The sequence below is a fragment of the Sorex fumeus genome, unplaced genomic scaffold, assembly GCF_029834395.1.
Source record: "Sorex fumeus unplaced genomic scaffold, SorFum_2.1 ptg000122l, whole genome shotgun sequence".
In the NCBI taxonomy this organism is placed as follows: domain Eukaryota; kingdom Metazoa; phylum Chordata; class Mammalia; order Eulipotyphla; family Soricidae; genus Sorex; species Sorex fumeus.
In genome coordinates, this window is record NW_026606179.1 from 14,050,443 (window position 1) to 14,069,356 (window position 18,914).

Consider the following 18,914-nt stretch of genomic DNA (forward strand, 5'->3'; position numbering starts at 1 on the left):
AACATCTCTGAGTGCAGAGCCAGGAGTCCGTGCTGACCACCGCCGGGTGTGGCACCAAAACAAAAACAACTACAAAAAAGATTTGAGTGCCTGCTGATGGAAGGAGTCTGTCGCGTCCTGTCCCTCCGGGACTACAAGTCCCAAGGTGCTCGAGGTGACCCCGGCTCCCCCTCCCCTCCGGACCCGCCTCCCTCCAGTTCCAGTCACGTCGTCTAACCTGTTCCAGGCGCCTGCCCCGCCCCGTCCTCCGCTGCTCCCCGGAGCCGGAGCCGGAGCCGGAGGGAGCCCCCCCGGTGCCAGGACCTGTCCCGGACCCGTGAGTTCCCCCCCCTCGGGGTCCAGCGTCTTTGGGGAAGCCCGCACCCAGACCCGCGTCCCTGGAAAGACCGGGATGGGTCTCGTACGCCAGTTCCCTGGGGCAGAATTGGGGGGTGCGCAGTCACTGGGGTTTGGGGGAGAAGAGAATTGGGATGCAGGCTTTCCCGGACAGAAGGAAAGGGAGTTTGAGTTGGGGGAATGGAAGTTCTGGGCGCTTTGGCCCCAGGAGGTGGAGAAGTGGAACCCCCGAGATCCTCGGATGGAGTGGGGGGCGCGGTGCTTTCGAAAGTTGCAGTCCTCGAGTGGCATTGGTGTATCGAACCCCCAAGTCTGGGGCAGAAAAGGGAAGCTCGAGCTGGGGCTCTGGGGTGGACGGCCGTCCTGCCTTCTCCACCGAGCCCTTTAAATACCCAGCGGAATGTAGGGGTGCCACGGGGCAGGGGACGAGGTTCCCCGAAATGGTGCCAGCACCCGGGGTCTCCCTGAACCCAGTATTCCCTCCCGTTTTCCGGCTTCGGGGTGGGGGCGAGTATGGGGGGATGGTGGCGGCTGTCCAGTTTTCGGTGCCGCTGCGCGATCCCCAACATGTCATTAACCCGGGAGTCAGACCTGCTAAACCAGCGCGGGAGGGGGCGGTGTGTGGGGAGGGGCTCGGCCCCAGGGCGCCCCCTAGCGGCGCCGCCCCCGCTATTGCTCCACCGAGGTGAGGAAATGTCACGATGGGGGGGCGGGTTTCCTGGGGACATTGGAGAGGCCAGCGGAGAAACCCTCAAGGAGGGGATGAATTCTGGGAAACTGGAGTGGACGGGGCACTTACACCACGGCCTTCTACGGAGAGGCAAACTGAGGGTTAGAAGGGCCCCCCACGGCAGCGGAGTTGGGGAGGGGGTTGGGAGTGGGTGTCAGGATTTGGTCTGACCCTGCCGGGAAAGGAAGGCGTTTCGTCCATCCCCAGGAAAGCATTCCGTCCTTCCCCACCAGATTTTCAGACTAACCTGCCTCTTCCGGGGCTCCGCACCCTGACCCCGAGGTGAGAAATGTCACCTCCTCCCTGTCTGTCTGACCTGGGGTGGCGTGAGAGATAAGGGAGGGATCCAGGCTAATTCTGGAGGTGTGTGTCTGTCCTTGGAGCTGGGGAGGGCAGGGCCCTGGCCCTCCCCTCGCTCTGTCTCCCCCTCCTCCCCTCCCCCCAGCGTCAGGAGTGGGGATTAAACCAGGGTCTGACAAGAGAGAGCAAGCAGCCTTTCCAATGTTTGGACTTGAAGGGCATTTGGTGATAGCCCGAGATGAAAGTAAAAATAATAACTGGGGTTGCCAAGCCCGAGCTGGAGTGAGCCAGGCGCTGGGCTGGCAGGTAGAGACGCTGCCCTGTTGTCTCCAGAATTCTCAGGCAGCTGTCCCACTGGTGTTGCCCACCCCCAGGAACAACTTCTTCCTACCCCTGCGGCTGGAAAAAAGGGCACTGCCCATCTCTCTTCTTTCTGTTTTCTTTTGCTTTGGGTTATACCCACCAGTGCTCAGCGCTTGTTTCCTGGCTCTACACTCAGGGATCACTCCTGATGGGCTCAGGGGACTATATAGGATTCCAGGATCAAACTCTGTCATGCCGAGTGCAAGGCAAGCATCCTCCCCCTCCCCTATGTTTTGGGGGATGACGGGACTCAGGGATGCCAGGAGAACTGGAAATTCACCACCCAGGTGAATTCTCAGGAAGTTGAGAATCTGGAGTTCTGTGTTTCTGGGCTCGGGCTGGGGATACGCTTATCCCCAGCTGGAGTGCTGGCCTGGATTAATCCCTTGGGTGTGGCCCCAAAACAAAAAAAAAAACAAACCAGCAAATAAAAGAACACCAAAAAACCTATGGACTGCAGAGAGTTCAACGGACATTGCCTGGAGGAAGCTCAGATTTTTTTTTTTTTGCTTTTTGGGTCACATGCGGCAGTGCTCAGGGGTTACTCCTGGCTCTGGACTCAGGAATCACTCCTAGTGGTGCTCAGGGGACCATATGGGATGGTGGAAATCGAACCCGGGTCGGTCGTGTGCAAGGCAAATGCCCTACCTGCTGTGCTATCGCCCCAGCCCCAGAAAGCTCAAATTTGATCAACAAAACCAAAACCACACAAAACCTGCAAAACAAACCAACCCCAAATCCTCGGGCTTGTGGAATCTCAAAAAGTACTGGTGCTTGGTTTGGGTTTGGGAGCCCCCAGAGGTGATGCATCAAGAAGCATTGAACTTGCAGCCACAAAACTGCGATCCAGCCCCTGAGCCCTCTTACATTTTGCCTCTGGTTCAGAACGAGTTGAAAGAGTCTTTTGGTGGGTGGGGGAGAGACTGGGGGATTATTTTGGATTTTTTTTTTTTTTGCTTTTGGGGTCACACCTGGCTATGCTCAGGTGTTACTCCTGGCTTTCTGCACTCAGGAATTACTTGTGGTGGTGCTCAGGCACCATATGTGATGCCCCTCGGGATCCATCCATGATTGGCCCATGCAAGGCTCTCCCCACTGTTGGAGTTTGTGACTCAGTGGGTCTGATCCTGTGCTCTCTTAATGAATAACCAGGGAAACAGTGGTAATTAAGAACCCTCAATGTGTGGACTGGATTCATGCCCTGCTCAGAGCCACAGAGCCAAACACTACACAAATGATGTCATCCAAACCTCACGCCAGGGAGCTGTTGCGTCCATCCCCCCTATGTACCGGAGGAAGATTGGGCAAAAAATAAAGAATTAACACCGAACACAGACTTTCCTGGGAGACCCCACCCAGTGTTCTCTACCCCGACCCACGCCCACTGTCTCCCAAGTCCCAGAAAGGGTGGGGGGCGTCGCAGCGTCCTCAGCAGTGGGGACACAGCTGTGTCATTCCCATCCCGGTTCGCCCTGCCCAGTCCGTCGGAAGACGACTGCTCCAAGAAACCCTTCGTGTCTCGTCCCGCCGCCCCGCGGGGTTCTTCACCCCGAATAACCCTGCTGGGATGTGGAATCAGAAGGGGAAGCTGGGAACGGGGACCCGGACCGGGGCTGGAGAGTAACTCGGGGGTGGAAGAGAACTCGCGGGGGCGGGAGGAGCCGGGCGGAGAAGACCTGCGGGTGGAGGGAGGAGCCGGGCCTGGGAGCCGGGGAGCGGCCCGTGCCGCCCTTGCGCCCCGCCCGAACCCCACTCCCCTGCCGCAGGAGGTTGCGCACCTGCCCGGGCCCGCAGCACATTCCCGGGGTCTGAGCTCAGGCGCGGTCCGCCCGGCCGACTCGGGACGGGCCGTGACCCTGAGCGCCCCCTGCCGGCCGCTGCGCCCGCAGCCGCCCCAGCCCGGCCCCACGCCCAGGCCTGGCATTTCCTTCCACCCAGAGTGTTATGTGGAGCCTAACAGACTTGGGGATCGTGAAATTTTCCCATCCCTAAGTAACCGTTCGCTGCCAGCATGCTGCCGCCGGAGGCTGCGTGCCATTGTGAATTTTGGTGTTACTTTTGGGGGAAATAGAAAGCAGGCCCAGCTCACACGGTGCCAGGGATCAAACCCCCATCTGCACACCAGCCCTTTGAGCTATCTCCCTGATCCCAGCACTGTTTATCTGTCTTGGGGGGAGTCTGGGGGGGGGGTCAGGGGGAGGAGGTAGACTCGGCGCTGTTTACAGTTTCCTCCTGGCTCTGTGCTCGGGGGTGACTCCTGGCAGGTCTCTGGGGGCCATAGAGGGTGCCTGGATGGAACCCTGGTCAGGTGCATGCAGGGCAGCACCTTCCCCCTGGATGATCACTCAGGACCCTCATTTGTCTATTTTGACAGACACGATGTCTCCTGGATATTCCAGAGGCTCTAAAATATTCGAGTTGGGACCAGAGCAATAGTAAAACAGGGAGGGTGTTTGCCTTGCACACGGGCAATACGGGTTTGATCCCCTGCATCCCCCATATGGTCCCCCAAGCATGTCAGGGGTGGTTCCTGAACACAGAGCCAGGAGTATCCCCTGAGCATCGCTGGACATGATCCAAAACCCAAAATAAATAAAAATAAAATCCCTGAGTTGGGGTTCCTGAGGTCCAGACATTTTCAGCTACACCTCTGGTCCCTTGTACCCTCCCGACAGCCCTCAGTGGTCGGCTGTGTTTCTTTTTTCTTCTTTTCAGATCAGGAAACTGAGACACTTTTGTCAGGGTGGTGGGTGAACAGGGGTCTTACCACCTCTAAATCCTAAATGTGCCCCTCCTTGGGCCTGTCCACATCCTATGGTACCCTCCACATTCCCTGAGACTTTGAGGAGATGGGTAAAGGTAAGGTAAATCCCTCCCGTTGATAGTCGATTTGCTCGAGCGGGCCCAGTAACGTCTCCATTGGAGACTTTGTTGTTACTGTGTCTGGCATATCGAATACTCTCGGTAGCTTGCCGGGCTCTCCGAGAGGGGCGGAGGAATCGAACTCGGGTCGGCCATGTTGGCCGCTTGTAAGGCGAACGCCCTACCCGCTGTGCTATCGCTCCAGCCCGAGGAGATGGGTATTGGATGGAAATGGGTATTTTCTAAGAAATCTAGATGAGTCCGTTTGGAGAATCCGAGCCTGTTCCCATCAGGAATCTTGAACTGTCTTTTCCGAAGTTGCAGGTTTTCAGTGCTTATCAAATTCCCAGAACAGCCCTCTTTGCCTCTTAGAATCTTGTTTTTGTTTTGGGGGCCACACCTGGCAATGCTCAGGGACTACTCCTGGCTCCGTGCTCAGGAATCCCCCCTGGCAGCGCTTGGGGGACCATATGGGATACCGGAGATCAAACCCAGGTGTCCCATATGCAAGGCAGGAACCTTACCACTGCCCTATTGCTCCGGCCTGCCTTTCAGAATCTTGATGCCTGCGAGGTTGAGTCGCTGATTGGCCCCTTCCTTTCACTGGTGGGGAAACTGAAGCCCTAGGAGGTGGAGACGCAACGCCCAGGGTCACACGACACTCCCCAACACACCCAGATGAGCCACTGGCCCCAACAGGTTCTGTTCGGAGCTTTCCCAGACAGCGGCCGTAATGGGCATGCTGGGGCCCGCCCCGCTGCCCACGCTTGCCCCACCAAGCCCGCGCTGCAAAGCCCGGAGCAGCGGGAGGTGGCAGCTGGGTGTGCATGGCGGCTGCCATGGGGATCATGATGGTGCCGGCTGGACCGGTTTCTGGTGGCCTGGCCCCCCTCCCACTGGGCTGGTGACCACTGCCCCCAGCCACCTCCCTGGCCGTTCCAGGAACACTGGGTCCTTGTGAAGCAGTTTTCTTTCTGGGTGTGGGCCCTGGGGAGAGGCGGTTGGGTGTCCCTGGCCTCGGGACCCTCCGGTCTGAAGACAGCCCAGAAGGACAAGTCAGGTCCTGACAGGGAGCCCAGCCTGCCAACTGGCTCCAGGATGTCCTGGGATTAATGTTTCCTGAACCCCACCTTCTTATCTTTTTTTTCGAGGTGCCTGGGGCTACTCCCAGCAATGCGGGGCCTGATAATTCAACCATTCAATGCTACAGTGCTGGTGGGGCACTGTTGGGGTCCACCAGGGCTGCCCGCAATGCTGCTGGGGGCTAATATGGTGCCAGGGTTGGAACTTGGGGCCCAATGCGTAGAACATATGTGTTCCAGCCTTTGACCCATCTCTCAGCCCCTGAGCCCCACTTTCTTGCCTGCATTGGGGGTTTTGACCATAGAATGAGGGGGTAGAAAGCCAAATTCACAACCCTGGGAGGAAATTACAACACAATGGTGTTTGTCTATTTGTGGTTTTTTTTTTTTTTGTCTTTTGCAACTGACCCGGGTTCCGGGTTCGATTCCTCCGTCCTTCTCAGAGAGCCCAGCAAGCTACCGAGAGTGTCTCACTGACATGGCAGAGCCTGGCAAGCTCCTCGTGGCATACTGGATATGCCAAAAACAGTAAAAAGAAGTCTCACAATGGAGACGTTACTGCTTGAGCAAATTGGTGAACAGCGGGAGGACAGTGCTACAGTGCTTTTGGGGGAGGGGGTGCACACCTGGCAATACTCAGGGATTACTCCTAGCCTCTGCACTCAGGAATTACTACTGGCCTACCGGCCATGTTTGGGGGAATCATATGGGATACCAGGGATTAAATCTGAGTCAGCCACATTGAAAGCAAACACCCTACCTGCCATACTAGTTCTCTGGTCCCTCAACAATTTTTTAAAAAATAGGGGGGCTGGAGCGATAGTACAGCGGGTAGGACATTTGCCTTTCATGTAGCTGACCCAAGGTCAATCCCCGGCATCCCATATGGTCCCCCGAGCACTGCCAGGAGTAATTCTTGAGTGCAGAGTCAGGAGTAAACCCTGAACATCACAGAGTGTGACCCAAAGAGCAGGAAAAAATTTACAGGGAGGAACAATAGTACAGCGCTTAAGGCTCTTGTCTTGCATACGGCCAGCGCGGGTTCTATCCCCCGCATATCATATGGTCCCCTGAACATCCCATATGGTCCCCTGCACATCCAATATGATCGATCCCCTGAACATCCCATATGATCCCCGAGTGCAGAGCCAGAATAACCCCTGAGCATCCCCAGGTGTGCCCCCACCAATATTATCTCTCGGGGGCGGGAGGAAAGACTGAGAAGGTTTCTCCTCTCTCGGCAGGTGCCCCGCTCCGGCCGGCACCATGGACAGCGAGGCTTTCCAGAGCGCGCGGGACCTTTTCGACCTCAACTTTCAATGTGAGCAGAGAGGAGGGGGCGGGCCTTGCCCGGCGGGGACTGGGTGCGGGGAGGGTCGAAGCGGCTGGGGGCACCCTCCGGCCCGGTCCTCACCTCTCCTTCCCGGCCAGCCCTGGCCATGAAGCACATGGACCTGAAGCAGATGGAGCTGGACACGGCGGCGGCCAAAGTGGACGAGCTCACCAAGCAACTGGAGTCGCTCTGGTCCGACTCGCCAGCGCCCCCTGGCTCGCAGGCCGGAGCCGCGCCTCGGGTGAGCCTGGCCCCCACCCTGGCCCCGCGCAGCTCCACCCCCACCCCACCCCACCCCCTACCCCCTACCCCCAACCAGAGTCCACTTCTTGCCGCCAGTTCAGGCCAGGCTGACCTGAAAGTGCAGGTATTGAGCGACTTGAGATCGCTTTTTTAAGAGAGGGAAGGGGGGCTGGAGCGAAAGTACAGCAGGGAGGGCGTTTGCCTTGCATACTTCCGATCCGGGTTCGATCCCCGGCATCCCATATGGTCCCCCAAGCACTGCCAGGAGTGATCCCTGAGTGCAGAGCCAGGAGTAACTTGAACATCGCTGGGTGTGAACACTCTCCCCGCCAAAAGGGGGATGTAGCTTGACTGCTGAGCTACATTCTGAGTACTACATACTGCTGAGTAACTTGAACATCGCTGGGTGTGAACACTCTCCCCGCCAAAAGGGGAATGTAGCTTGACTGCTGAGCTACATTCTCCGGTCACTTTTTTTTTTTTTTGCGTCACACCTGGCGGTGCACTCAGGAATTATTCCTGGCGGTGCTCAGAGGACCATACGGGTCCCCATGTGAAGGTCCCCCAGCTGGGAATCGTACCCGGGTCGGCCGCGTGTAAGGCAAACGCCCTACCCACCGTGCTATTGCTCCAGTCCCCCACTTGCCTTTTTAATAGGTGACCCAAAGGTGCTGATTTCAGCCCTGACTCGGGACTCCGTTCCCAGCCCCTGACTCCGGCATGGGACAGCCCTTTTGACTTCCTCCCCACTCCCCATGACGCCCCTCTGACCCACTAATGCCCGGCTCCCCACAGCTGCCCCGGTACAGCTCCAGCCCAGTCTCGGAGCTCTTCAGCAACCGCGGGTCCCCCAGGAAGACGGCCCCCGACGGCGCGGAAGGCCCCTTCGGACGCTCCGAGAGCTCCCCGGCCCTGCACCCCTACAGCCCGCTGTCCCCCAAGGGCCGGCCGTCGTCCCCACGCGCGCCGCTCTACCTGCAGCCCGACCCTTACGGCAGCCTGGACCGCGCGCCCTCCCCGCGGCCCCGCACCTTCGACGGCGCGGGCGGCTCCCTCGGCCGGGCGCCCTCCCCGCGGCCCGGAGCCGGCCCGCTGCGCCAGCAGGGCCCCCCCGCGCCCTTCGACTTCCTGGGCCGCGCCGGCTCCCCCCGAGGGAGCCCCCTGGCCGAGGGACCCCAGGCCTTCTTCCCTGAGCGCGGGCCCTCGCCGCGCCCCCCAGCCACCGCCTACGACGCGCCCCCGGCCGCCTTCGGGAGCCCCCTGCTGGGCGCGGGCGGTAGCGCCTTCGCCCCGCCTCTGCGCGCTCAAGGTGAATTGCTGGGAGTGGGGTGATCCCCCTGAGCTGGGGAGGTGGGAACCCGCGTCCCCGGCACACCCACCCACTCATCTTCGCTCACGTCTCCGCAGACGACCTGACACTGCGCCGGCGGCCCCCCAAAGCCTGGAACGAGTCCGATCTGGACGTGGCGTACGAGAAGAAGTCTTCCCAGACGGCGAGCTATGAGCGTGAGTGATGGCAGTAAGGCGGGGAAGTGGGGTTTGCCAGCTACGTAGGGTGCCCCAAAACCCAACGGTTCGGTTCTCTTCTCAGGTCTGGATGTCTTTACTCGGCCGGCCTCGCCGGGTCTGCAGCTGTTACCTTGGAGAGAAAGCAGCCTGGACGGGCTGGGGGCCCCTGGCAAGGTGAGGGGCTGAGGAAGGCGAAGGAGGGTGGGGGGGTGTGGACAAGCCGCCTTCCCTGTCTCCTGCCAGCTCTCATGCCCTTCTGGACGCTTCCAAGCTGGGATTTTCTTTTCTCTCCCACCTTCCCGCCCCCCCCACCCCTGCCTTCACCCCATCTTCCTCGCCTGAGTCACCACCTCCTTCCTTCCTTCCCTCTCTCTTCCCCGCCAGGACCTCACCAGCGCCACTCTGCCCCGAAATTACAAGGTTTCCCCTCTGGCCAGCGACAGGCGCTCGGATGTGGGCAGTTACCGCCGATCGCTGGGCTCGGCGGGGCCATCGGGCACGCTGCCCCGTAGCTGGCAACCCGTCAGCCGAATTCCCATGCCCCCTTCCAGCCCCCAGCCCCGCGGCGCCCCCCGCCAGCGCCCCCTCCCCCTCAGCATGATATTCAAGCTGCAGAACGCCTTCTGGGAGCACGGGGGCAGCCGGGCCATGTTCCCTGGCTCCCCCATCTTCTCCCGGCTGCCCCCCCCAAAACTGCCTCTCCAGCCCCAAGCCCCCTCCCAGCCCCAGCTGCCCCCTCAGCCCCAACCACAGCCCCAGCCTCAGCCTCAGCCTCAGCCTCCAGCCCCAGCCCCACAGCCACCCCAGCAGACCTGGCTCCCTACAAGCACCAGCGAAGGTGAGTGAGTCTGCAGGGGGGACCCAGAGGGTTGGGCAGAGAGAGGACCAGACCCATCGGGGCACTGTCTGGGGGGTATCGTCCCTTCCAAGCTGCTGTTTCCAGACACTCTTTCTGCAGGAGGCTAAGCCAGAGGAGCTTGGGAATTTGCTCAGGACTCAGGGATGACCCACAGCTAGGCATGGACCAACAGTCAGACTGTCTGATTCCATGCTGTGTGACCTTAGACAAGCCCCTTCACCTCTCTGAACCTGTCTTATTTAATAGGAATGGTGAATAGTGATAGGACCTATCCTTGTTTGTTTGGGGGGGTTAGAAGGCACATCCAGCAGTGCCTAGGGACTACTCCCAGATTGGTGCTCTGGGCTCACTCCCAGCAGTGTTTGGAGGACTGTGTAGAGCCAGGATTGAACCCAGGCTTACTGCATGCTAAGCATGTCCTCAGCTCATTGTGCTTTCTGGTCCCACTAGATCTGATATTCTTGAAATATGCCATTAGAATATTTAATCCATACATCCTGGGCCCTCTGATCAATGACAGTAGTATAGCAGGGAGGACACTTGCCTTGCAAGAAACTGCCCTGAGGGGCTGGAGCAATAGCACGGCGGGTAGGGCATTTGCCTTGCACTTGGCTGGCCCAGGTTCGATTCCCAGCATCGCATATGGTGCCCCGAGCATCGCCAGGAGTGATTCCTGAGTGCAGAGCCAGGAGTAGTAACTCCTGTGCATCTCCAGGTGTGACCCAAAAAGAAAAAAAAAAGAAACTGCCTTGAGGTCACACAGAGAAGGTGTGCTGATGGCAGGTCCCACCAATCGTGGGCAGACTTCTGGGACCACCCTTCTCTTCCCCCTTGCCCTGATATGATTTTTGCTCTTTTTTAGCGCCCCCCAAGCCCCCGCCAGAGCTGGAGCCGGAGCCGGAGCTGGAGGGGCTGCTGACGCCCGCGCTGGAGGCGGGCGAGGGGGACGAGGCGGTCACGCGGCCCCTCAGCCCCACGCGGCTGCAGCCGGCACTGCCCCCCGAGGCCCAGTCGGTGCCCGAGCTGGAGGAGGTGGCGCGGGTGCTGGCGGAGATCCCCCGGCCGCTCAAGCGCCGCGGCTCCATGGAGCAGAGCCCGGCGGTGGCGCTGCCGCCCACGCACAAGAAGCAGTACCAGCAGATCATCAGCCGCCTCTTCCACCGCCACGGCGGGCCCGGGGCGCCGGAGCCCGACCTCACGCCCATCACCGAAGGGGCCGAGGCCCGGGCGGGACCCCCAGCTCCGGCCCCCCCTGTTCCCATCCCACAGCCGGCGCCGCAGCACAGCAGCCCCCAGGAGCAGCCGCAGAGCCAGGTACGTCTATTAGCGCCGAAAGGGGCCTCCAGCTGGACGAGGGGAGAAGGACCCCCTGGGAATTGGTCCATCTCATCTCTGCATGCTGCTGGCCCCCTGCTAACCAGGACCTCCAGCTGCGCCGGCGCCAGTTGTTGTTGTTGTTGTTGCTGTTGTTGTTGTTGTTGTTCCTCGTCCTCCTCCTCCTCTTCTTTCCTCCTCTTCCTCCTTCTCCTCCTCCTCCTCCTCCTCCTCCTCGCGTTTGCCTTGCATGCGGCCGACCCCGGTTCAATTCCCAGCATCTCATATGGGTTCCCCCCCCCCCCCCCAGCACTGCCAGGAGTAATTCCTGAGTGCAGAGCCAGGAGTAATGCAGCATGTGACCCAAAAAGAAAAATATTATTTCATTTTAGTTTTTGATTTTGTTTTGGGGTGCAACCCTGTGGGATGCCTGGGACTGAACCCTGGTCACCAGCGTGCAAGGCAAATGCCTTCTCTGCTGCGCTATTGCTCAGGCCCCTGTGCCTGCGTTCTGATGGGAGGGAGGAGCCCAGAAGCCCCAGATGTGGCTCGAGCACCACCAGGCATAGGTGAGGCTCTGAGTTTGATCCCTGAGCTGCAGAGAGTGATGTCCCCTAAACCTTCCCCCAAAATAATACTCAACGGAGGCCTGGCCACCCAGAGACTTTCTCTGCCTGCCTTCTATTATGCTGTTTTTGTTTCATTTGGGGGCCACACCCATCGGTGCTCAGGGATTACTCCTGGTGGTGCTCTGGGGACCTCGGCGGGAGGGGGGAGGGGGGATCCGAACCCGGGTGGGCCACATGGAAGCGCCTCCCCACTATGCTATTTCTCCGGCCCCCCACCGTCACCATACCATTTCTGACTCTGGTCACCCCACCCCATCCCCTCCTCTCCCAGTCTCTGATCTCTCTCGCCTCATCACGCCCCAGCTGTGGCTAGAAAGCTTCCACCGCCCTCTGAGTCAAAGCTGCCTCGCCACGCTTGATAAACTGACTTGACAGGCCTCGGAGGCCTTGACTCAGAGCTCCTTCCGAGTCTCTGGCCTCCGAGGCCATCCCTGTTTGTGTTTCCCTCTCCACCTCTGCCTGTCTGGCTATAAGCCCCTAGCTCCAGGGACCTGGTCAGCAGTAGAACACCAGGAGACTCACTGGGCCTCGGTTTTCTCATCTGTAAAATGGGCAGAGCAGCTGCCCCATCTTCCAGGACTTGGTTAATATGTGTTTAGATTCTGGGACAGGGAGATACTCAGAACTGGAGGCCAGGCTGGGTGGGTCTGGGGCCCCCAAGTCCCAACACCTCATTATGCCCTGCTCATCCACAGCATCCTGGTGGCCCCCAAGTGGGAGCGAAGAATAAAAGACTCAGAGCCCATGAGATTGTCCAGGGGTTAAGGTGCTGCCTTGTATTTGGCTGATCCCAGTTAGATCCCTGAGACTGCCTGATCCCGGGTGGGAGCCTCCCTGAGCACAGAGCCCTGAGTACCCCTACGTGTAGCTTCGCCCCTGCGAAATTCAAATTTTTTGAGAGGGGGACAGCCAGCAGAGCTCAGGGCTTACTCCAGCTTTGTGCTCAGGTTTCACGCCTGGGGCTGGAGTGTTAGCACAGGGGGGAGGTCCTTGCACCGGTGGAACCAGGTTTGGTCCCCATAGGGTCCCCTGAGCACTATCAGGAGTAATTCCTGAGTGGAGAGCCAGGAGTAACCCCTGAGCATTGCCAGGGAAGAGTAAAAAAGAGGAAAAAAAAATAAAAAGACTCCTGTCTGGGTTCAGGGGACCGGATTTTGTGCCTGGGAGAGAACCCAGGTCGGCTGCTGCGAGGCAAGCGCCTTCCCTGCTGTAGTCTCTCGAGTCCCAAGGCACTTAGCCAATTTGCTGCGAGTTTTGTTGACCTTTAGCCAGGAGAGGAATTTCTGCTAGCCTGCTGGCCTTGGTCCCTGTCTCTTGTCAGGGGGAGGATGAGGGGCCCCTTAGGAATCTCATGAAAAGTACCCATCTCTCTCTGTGGGTACACAGAAGTGGGGGCTTCAGGTGAACACTCTAAATGCCTATTTCCATGCCCTCCTGAGGGTCGAGAAAAAAAACTATTGAGACCTTGGATCTTGGACAGAGGAAGAAAGCACAGAGGAAGAATGACAGGTCTTGAAAGGGTATAAGCTAGCCAGTAAAATCTGCCGGGTCCTGCCCACAGGGAAACTTGAGAACTCCTGGAAGGCTGGAAAGAAATCCTGGTGTCCACCTTGGCACCCGAGATCCTGGATCCTGAGCTCCTGAAGCTTTGAAGATCTTAGAATTACAGTTAGTGGGGCCAGAATGATAGTACAGCAGGGAAGGCACTTACCTTGCATGCTGTCAACTAGGGTTTGATCTCATAGGGTCCCTGAGTACTGCCAGGAGTGACCCCTGAGCACTGCTGGGTGTGGCCCAAAAACCAAGGGGAAAAAAAAAGAAGAATACTGATCAAGAGTTTTAACTTTAGGGGCTGGAGTGATAGAACAGCAGGTAGAATGTTTGCCTTGCACGTGGCTGACCCGGGTTCGATTCCCAGCATCCCGTATGGTCCCCCGAGCACCGCCAGGAGTGATTCCTGGGTGCAGATCCAGGAGTAACCCCTGTGCATCGCCAGGTGTGACCCAAAAAGCAAAAAAAAAAAAGTTTTAACTTTAGTCAAAAAAGAAAAAGACATTGCAAAGTTAGCAAGCCAAAGCTTTGCACGCAGGAAGATCACATTTCATTCCCAGCACCATATAGTCTTGCAAGCACTGAACTGGGAGTAACCCCTGAGCACTGGCAGGTGTGACCCCAAACCACACCTCCTTGGGAAGAAAAACCAAAAGCTGAAAATTCAAAACACTTCTCATTTGGATCACAAAATCACAGCTAAGCCTGGGGAGATGGCTCAGAGTTGTGGGGCACATGCAAAGCATGGGGGAGCCCCAGGTTCTATTCCCAGCACTGCACAGTCCCCAAGCTACTGCTGGGAATGACGCTCAAGTACTGCCAGGAATGGCCCCAAAGCAAGCAAAAATATTAATTCCATATTACAACACTACTCTGCTTATTGTTTCTGCTTGCTTTGGCACCACACCTGGTGGTGGTCAGGGTTTACTCCTGGCTCTGCACTCAGGAAGTACTCCTGGTGGTGCTCAGATGAGCCTATGGGATGCCAGGGATGAAACCTGGGTTGGCTGCCTACAAGGCAAGCATGCTCCCCGCTCTACTATCACTCCGGCCCCTGATTTCTTTTGGAAATGAGACTGAGGGACTGCACAAATGCCTGGTTTCCATCCACAATCATCAGCTCTAGCCTCTCCCCACATCCTCATGAGTTTGAAGGCCCAGTTTCCCAAACTCTGGATTTCTGGATTGGTAGGAAATTGGAGCTTATTAACTTGAAGAACCCCCTGAAATCTCTGTGGACCCCAGAGTCTGTGCACCTCCCTGGGTTCCAGTCCATCTGGTGGGTAACCAGAGTTAAGGACCAGAGGCTGGAGAGATAAGCCAGCGGGGAAGACAGTTACTTTTCACAGCTGGCACAGAGGGGTACAATCCCCAGCACCCCTCAAGCTTCGCCAGGAGTGATCCCTGAGCACAGAGCCGGGAGTCATCCCTGAGCACCGCTGTGTATGGCCAATAAAAACAGACAAGGGATCATCCCGGTCCTCCGTCATCCCTTCAACCCTCTGAACTCTGCCCCCCAGGAGATGCGCTCGGTGCTGCGGAAGGCGGGTTCCCCGCGCAAGGCTCGGCGCGCGCGCCTGAACCCATTGGTGCTGCTGCTGGATGCGGCGCTGACCGGGGAGCTGGACGTGGTGCAGCAGGCGGTGAAGGAGGTGAGCACTGCCCGCGGGCGCGGACGGACAACGGCGCCATAAGCTCCGGAGCGGGCACCCTAAGGACTCACTGCCTGTCCCCTATGCCTCCCCGCAGATGAACGACCCAAGCCAGCCCAACGAGGAGGGCATCACCGCCCTGCACAACGCCATCTGCGGCGCCAACTACCCGATCGTCGACTTCCTCATCGCGGCGGGTGCCAACGTCAATTCCCCCGACAGCCACGGCTGGTGAGTGTCCCCCGGGGGCCGTGGCGGGTGGAGGGGGACCCCCCGCACCGCCGCTCACGCGCGCCGCGCGCCCTTGCCTCACCCGCAGGACCCCGCTGCACTGCGCCGCGTCGTGCAACGACACGGCCATCTGCACGGCCCTGGTGCAGCACGGCGCGGCCATCTTCGCCACCACCCTCAGCGACGGAGCCACCGCCATCGAGAAGTGCGACCCCTACCGCGAGGGCTACGCAGATTGCGCCACTTACCTGGCAGGTGCGAGGCGCGCCCGGCGGGAGCGCAGTGGCGCGCGTGCGCGCGCGGGGACCCGGTGCCCTGGCGGCCCAGGGGGAGGTGGTCGGGGGAGAGAGGGGACTTGGATGCATGGACCTAGCAGGGTGGGGGTGGGGGCGACGTGTAGAGGATTGACCAGGAGCCTCCCACCTGGTTAGTGGGAGCAGGGAGGTGGGGGACGGGGGACAGTGACACAAGAGAGGGACAAAGGCAACAGTGTTACGCAGCTGACCTTTCCAACTAGACGGTCGTTCTCCCTGGCTTGGAGCTGGGCTAGCGGGGGTCAGTTCCCCGCTGGAGAGAGCCCCCCGCCCCCGCCCCAGTACACACCTGGACAGGCGAAGCAGCCTTGGCTTCTGCGGAGGGGTCTGGAGGCTGCCCTCCGTGGAGTCTAAAGCGGGGCTTCAGGAGGGGTTGTGTCTAGGGTCGCAGAGGCACATCTGGGGCCACATTGGAGTCGGGCTGTAGAGCCGGGATGGGACAGGGTGTGTGTGTGGGGGGGTGAGCCTAGCGGGGCGCTTCCTTTGGTGGAAAGGGGGTGAGAACCTGGCCTTCTAGCACCTGCCTGCCCCAGAACCGGGCTGCGGAGGGAGTTTAGGAGCCACCGTAGGAAGTCTGGGGCGCCAGGGAGGTGTTGGCGCCCTGACACCTTGTTGCCGGTAGGTGGCGCCCGTGAGCTGCTCCGTCTAGGGGGTGAGGCCAGGTGGGAGGGCGTGGAGATGGGGGGGGGAAACACACCTGACCGGAAGTGGGGGGCAAGAAGGAACTGAGCGGACTGAACTATTCAAGGGGGACAAAGGGGGGAAATCCTGGATCCCGCAAAAGCCTCTGGGGGAAGCTTTATTACTTAAAAAGGGAGGATCCGGAAAGGGGGAGATGGGGCAGCTGGAAGGGTGTAGTGGGGGACCTGTGCCCTCTGATGACGGTATTGACTACGTGGGAGCGGGGACCACCTAGGAGAGTCACTCATGCACAGGAGTGAATGGACCCCTCCCCCGTCTTGGTGCACCCCAATTATCCCCGATGCTGGAGGCTGCCCGGCCCAAACTGGGGCACCCACCACTTCTCAGGCCGGAGCCAGGTCCCGGGGCGGGTCCCTGCGTGCCCCGTGCCGGGAGATCACGGGTGGTCACTGGCTCGTTGCAGACGTGGAGCAGAGCATGGGGCTCATGCACAACGGGGCGGTGTATGCCCTGTGGGACTACAGCGCCGAGTTCGGGGACGAGCTGTCCTTCCGCGAGGGCGAGTCGGTCACCGTGCTGCGGAGGGACGGGCCGGAGGAGACAGACTGGTGGTGGGCCTCCCTGCATGGCCAGGAGGGCTACGTGCCCCGCAACTACTTTGGGGTGAGCCGGCAGATCACGTGATGGCCTCGAGGGGGGATGAGATGGGAGATGGTCCTGCAGGGGTGTGGGATGGGGAGGGACCCTCTTCTTCTGGGAGAACAAGAGGAGGTCAGAGCTCCCCTAAATGTTCTGGGGACCATGCGATGCCAGGGATGCAACCAGGGCTTCCCTCTTGCGAATCATATGTTCATCCCATTCAGCTCTGTCTCCCCTGGGAGAATTGCTTCATGGTAACCCTTGGGTGCTCACCAATATTACCTGCCTGGGTGTTGGATTGGGTGATGTGTATCTCTCCAATTACACTACTGGAGAAGTTAAAGCAGAATCTGTTGGGACTGGAGTTGTAGTACCGAGGGTAAGGTGCTTTGCCTTGCATGTGGTTGACCCAGATTCAATCCTGGCTCCCTTAGGGTCCCCTGAGCCGCTCCAGGAGTAATCCCTGAGCACAGAGCTCAGTAATCCCCGAGCACACAAGAGTAAGCCCTGAACATAGACAGATGTGACCCCCAAAAACAAAAAGAATCAATTTTAGTGGGAGTAAGAAAGAATTCTGTTTTAGCAAGGGGGAGTTAAAGCACTGTTTGTTTTTTAGGGGGCCTGGGGGACCACCCCCTGTGCTGCCCAGGGGCAATTTCTCTCTATGATCAGGAGTGACCCCTGATGGTTCTCTGGGGCCTATATGTGCTGCCTGGGTTGAACAGGGGTCATTGAAACCCAAGACAAGCTCCTTAACTCTGTGCAATCTCTCCAGCTCTAAAGATTGGTTAATGGGTCAGAGCCAATATACAACGGGAAGTGTGCTTGCCTTGCATGGGGCCAACCCAGGTTCAATCCCTGGCACTCCATATAGTCCCCTGAGCATCACTGGGAGTGATTCCTGAGTGTGGAGCCAGTATTGACTCCTGAGCACCACCGGGTATGATTTCCCCCCAAAAAAAGAAATAATAATCATATTATTTATTGGCCTGCTAAATGGCTCCATGGGCTGGGGCACATGCTTTGATGCGGGAGATGCAAGTTTGATCACTGCAAGATCCCCTAGGTATAGCCAGGAGTGACACTGAGCCGGAAGTAATCCCTATGGGCGAAGGGAGGGGGGTGGAATGAGAGGAGGGGAGCCCCTGGCGTCTGACGCTTCTGTCTTCCCGCAGCTGTTCCCCAGAGTGAAGGCCCCAAGGAGTAAGGTGTAAGCAGAGAGAACCGTTTCCAGCGGAGACAGGAGGAAGCAGCCTGGCGTATCACTGATGCTCCAGGGGCTGCCGCGCCTCCCTGCACCCCAACCCGCCACAGGGCTGGGTCCTGGCCGCCTGCTCCCTGCGCCCACAGAGGTTCTGAGGAGGAGAACCGCAGCCTAAAATTTAGGAACCTGCCTTAGTCGTGGGGGATATTGGAGGTGCGGGGAATCGTGGGGATGGGGGCAGAAGACTCCCTTCTCCCGTTTGCCAATCAAATCCCAACCTAAGTGCCTCCCACTCATATTGACAACCCCTTCCTGACCCCCCCTCTGCCAAATTCTCCCCACCCCAGCCAGCTAGTCCCCAACCTCCCAGCCAAGCCTGGTAGGGAGGGGAGGGGTGGGAGTATATTCATCTCTTCCTGGAGGGCTCGGTCCCCACCTCCAGCCAATCAGTGTGCCTTCATGTCGTGCTGATTTTGTAACAAAATGCAACTTTTTCTTTATAAATAAAGGTAGTTTGCACAAAAGTGGACGCCTGCCCTCCTCTTTGGATTCTGTTCTTTGTTGTTATTCTGTAAAGTAAAGGCCCTCCCGTTGATCGTCGATTTGCTCGAGCGGGCCCAGTAACGTCTCCATTGGAGACTTTTGTTGTTACTGTGTCTGGCATATCGAATACTCTCGGTAGCTTGCCGGGCTCTCTGAGAGGGGCGGAGGAATCGAACTCGGGGCGGCCATGTTGGCCGCTTGTAAGGCGAACGCCCTACCACTGTGCTATCGCTCCAGCCCTTGTTATTCTGTAAATCAATTTAATAATGTAGACACATGTTAGGGCTGGAGGAATAGTCCAGTGGGTAGGGCGCTTGCCTGGCATGCAGACAACTGGATTCAATCCCCCAGCATCCCATATGGTTCCCCGAGTACCCCATATCGTCCCTGAGCCCCACCAGAAGTGAGCCCTGACCATTGCTCAGTATGGTCAGGGATCACTGACCATAAATAAGCCCTAACCATCGCTGAATATGGCCCAAGAAACAAAGCAACAAAAACAAAAGCTTAAGGACCTAGGACCCGAGAGGTGGTACAGCAAGTAAGGTTGCCTTGCATACAGGCACCGGGGCTTGATC

General features: G+C 58.6%; 1 protein-coding gene across 1 annotated transcript; it reads left to right on the plus strand.

Annotated features, from left to right (window-relative positions):
- The first annotated feature begins 81 nt into the window (after positions 1–81).
- On the plus strand, positions 82–18,311 carry PPP1R13L (protein phosphatase 1 regulatory subunit 13 like). The gene is made up of 13 exons (XM_056136641.1): positions 82–316; positions 6,918–6,994; positions 7,105–7,247; positions 8,045–8,558; positions 8,657–8,755; positions 8,841–8,932; positions 9,143–9,596; positions 10,480–10,931; positions 14,632–14,763; positions 14,861–14,994; positions 15,083–15,249; positions 16,414–16,613; positions 17,765–18,311. Exons 2-13 carry the CDS (start codon positions 6,940–6,942, stop codon positions 17,801–17,803), a joined length of 2,481 nt encoding a protein of 826 aa, XP_055992616.1. The 5' UTR covers positions 82–316; positions 6,918–6,939; the 3' UTR covers positions 17,804–18,311.
- The last annotated feature ends 603 nt before the right edge of the window (positions 18,312–18,914 follow it).

What these genes read in the sequence shown, in the direction of transcription:
- PPP1R13L (XM_056136641.1), top strand. Translation starts at nt 6,940, where the DNA reads ATGGACAGCGAGGCTTTCCAGAGCGCGCGGGACCTTTTCGACCTCAAC. An exon ending in CCCTACAAGCACCAGCGAAG is followed by an intron (nt 9,597 to 10,479) that starts GTGAGTGAGTCT and finishes GCTCTTTTTTAG; the next exon opens with CGCCCCCCAAGCCCCCGCCA. An exon ending in TTGCGCCACTTACCTGGCAG is followed by an intron (nt 15,250 to 16,413) that starts GTGCGAGGCGCG and finishes GGCTCGTTGCAG; the next exon opens with ACGTGGAGCAGAGCATGGGG.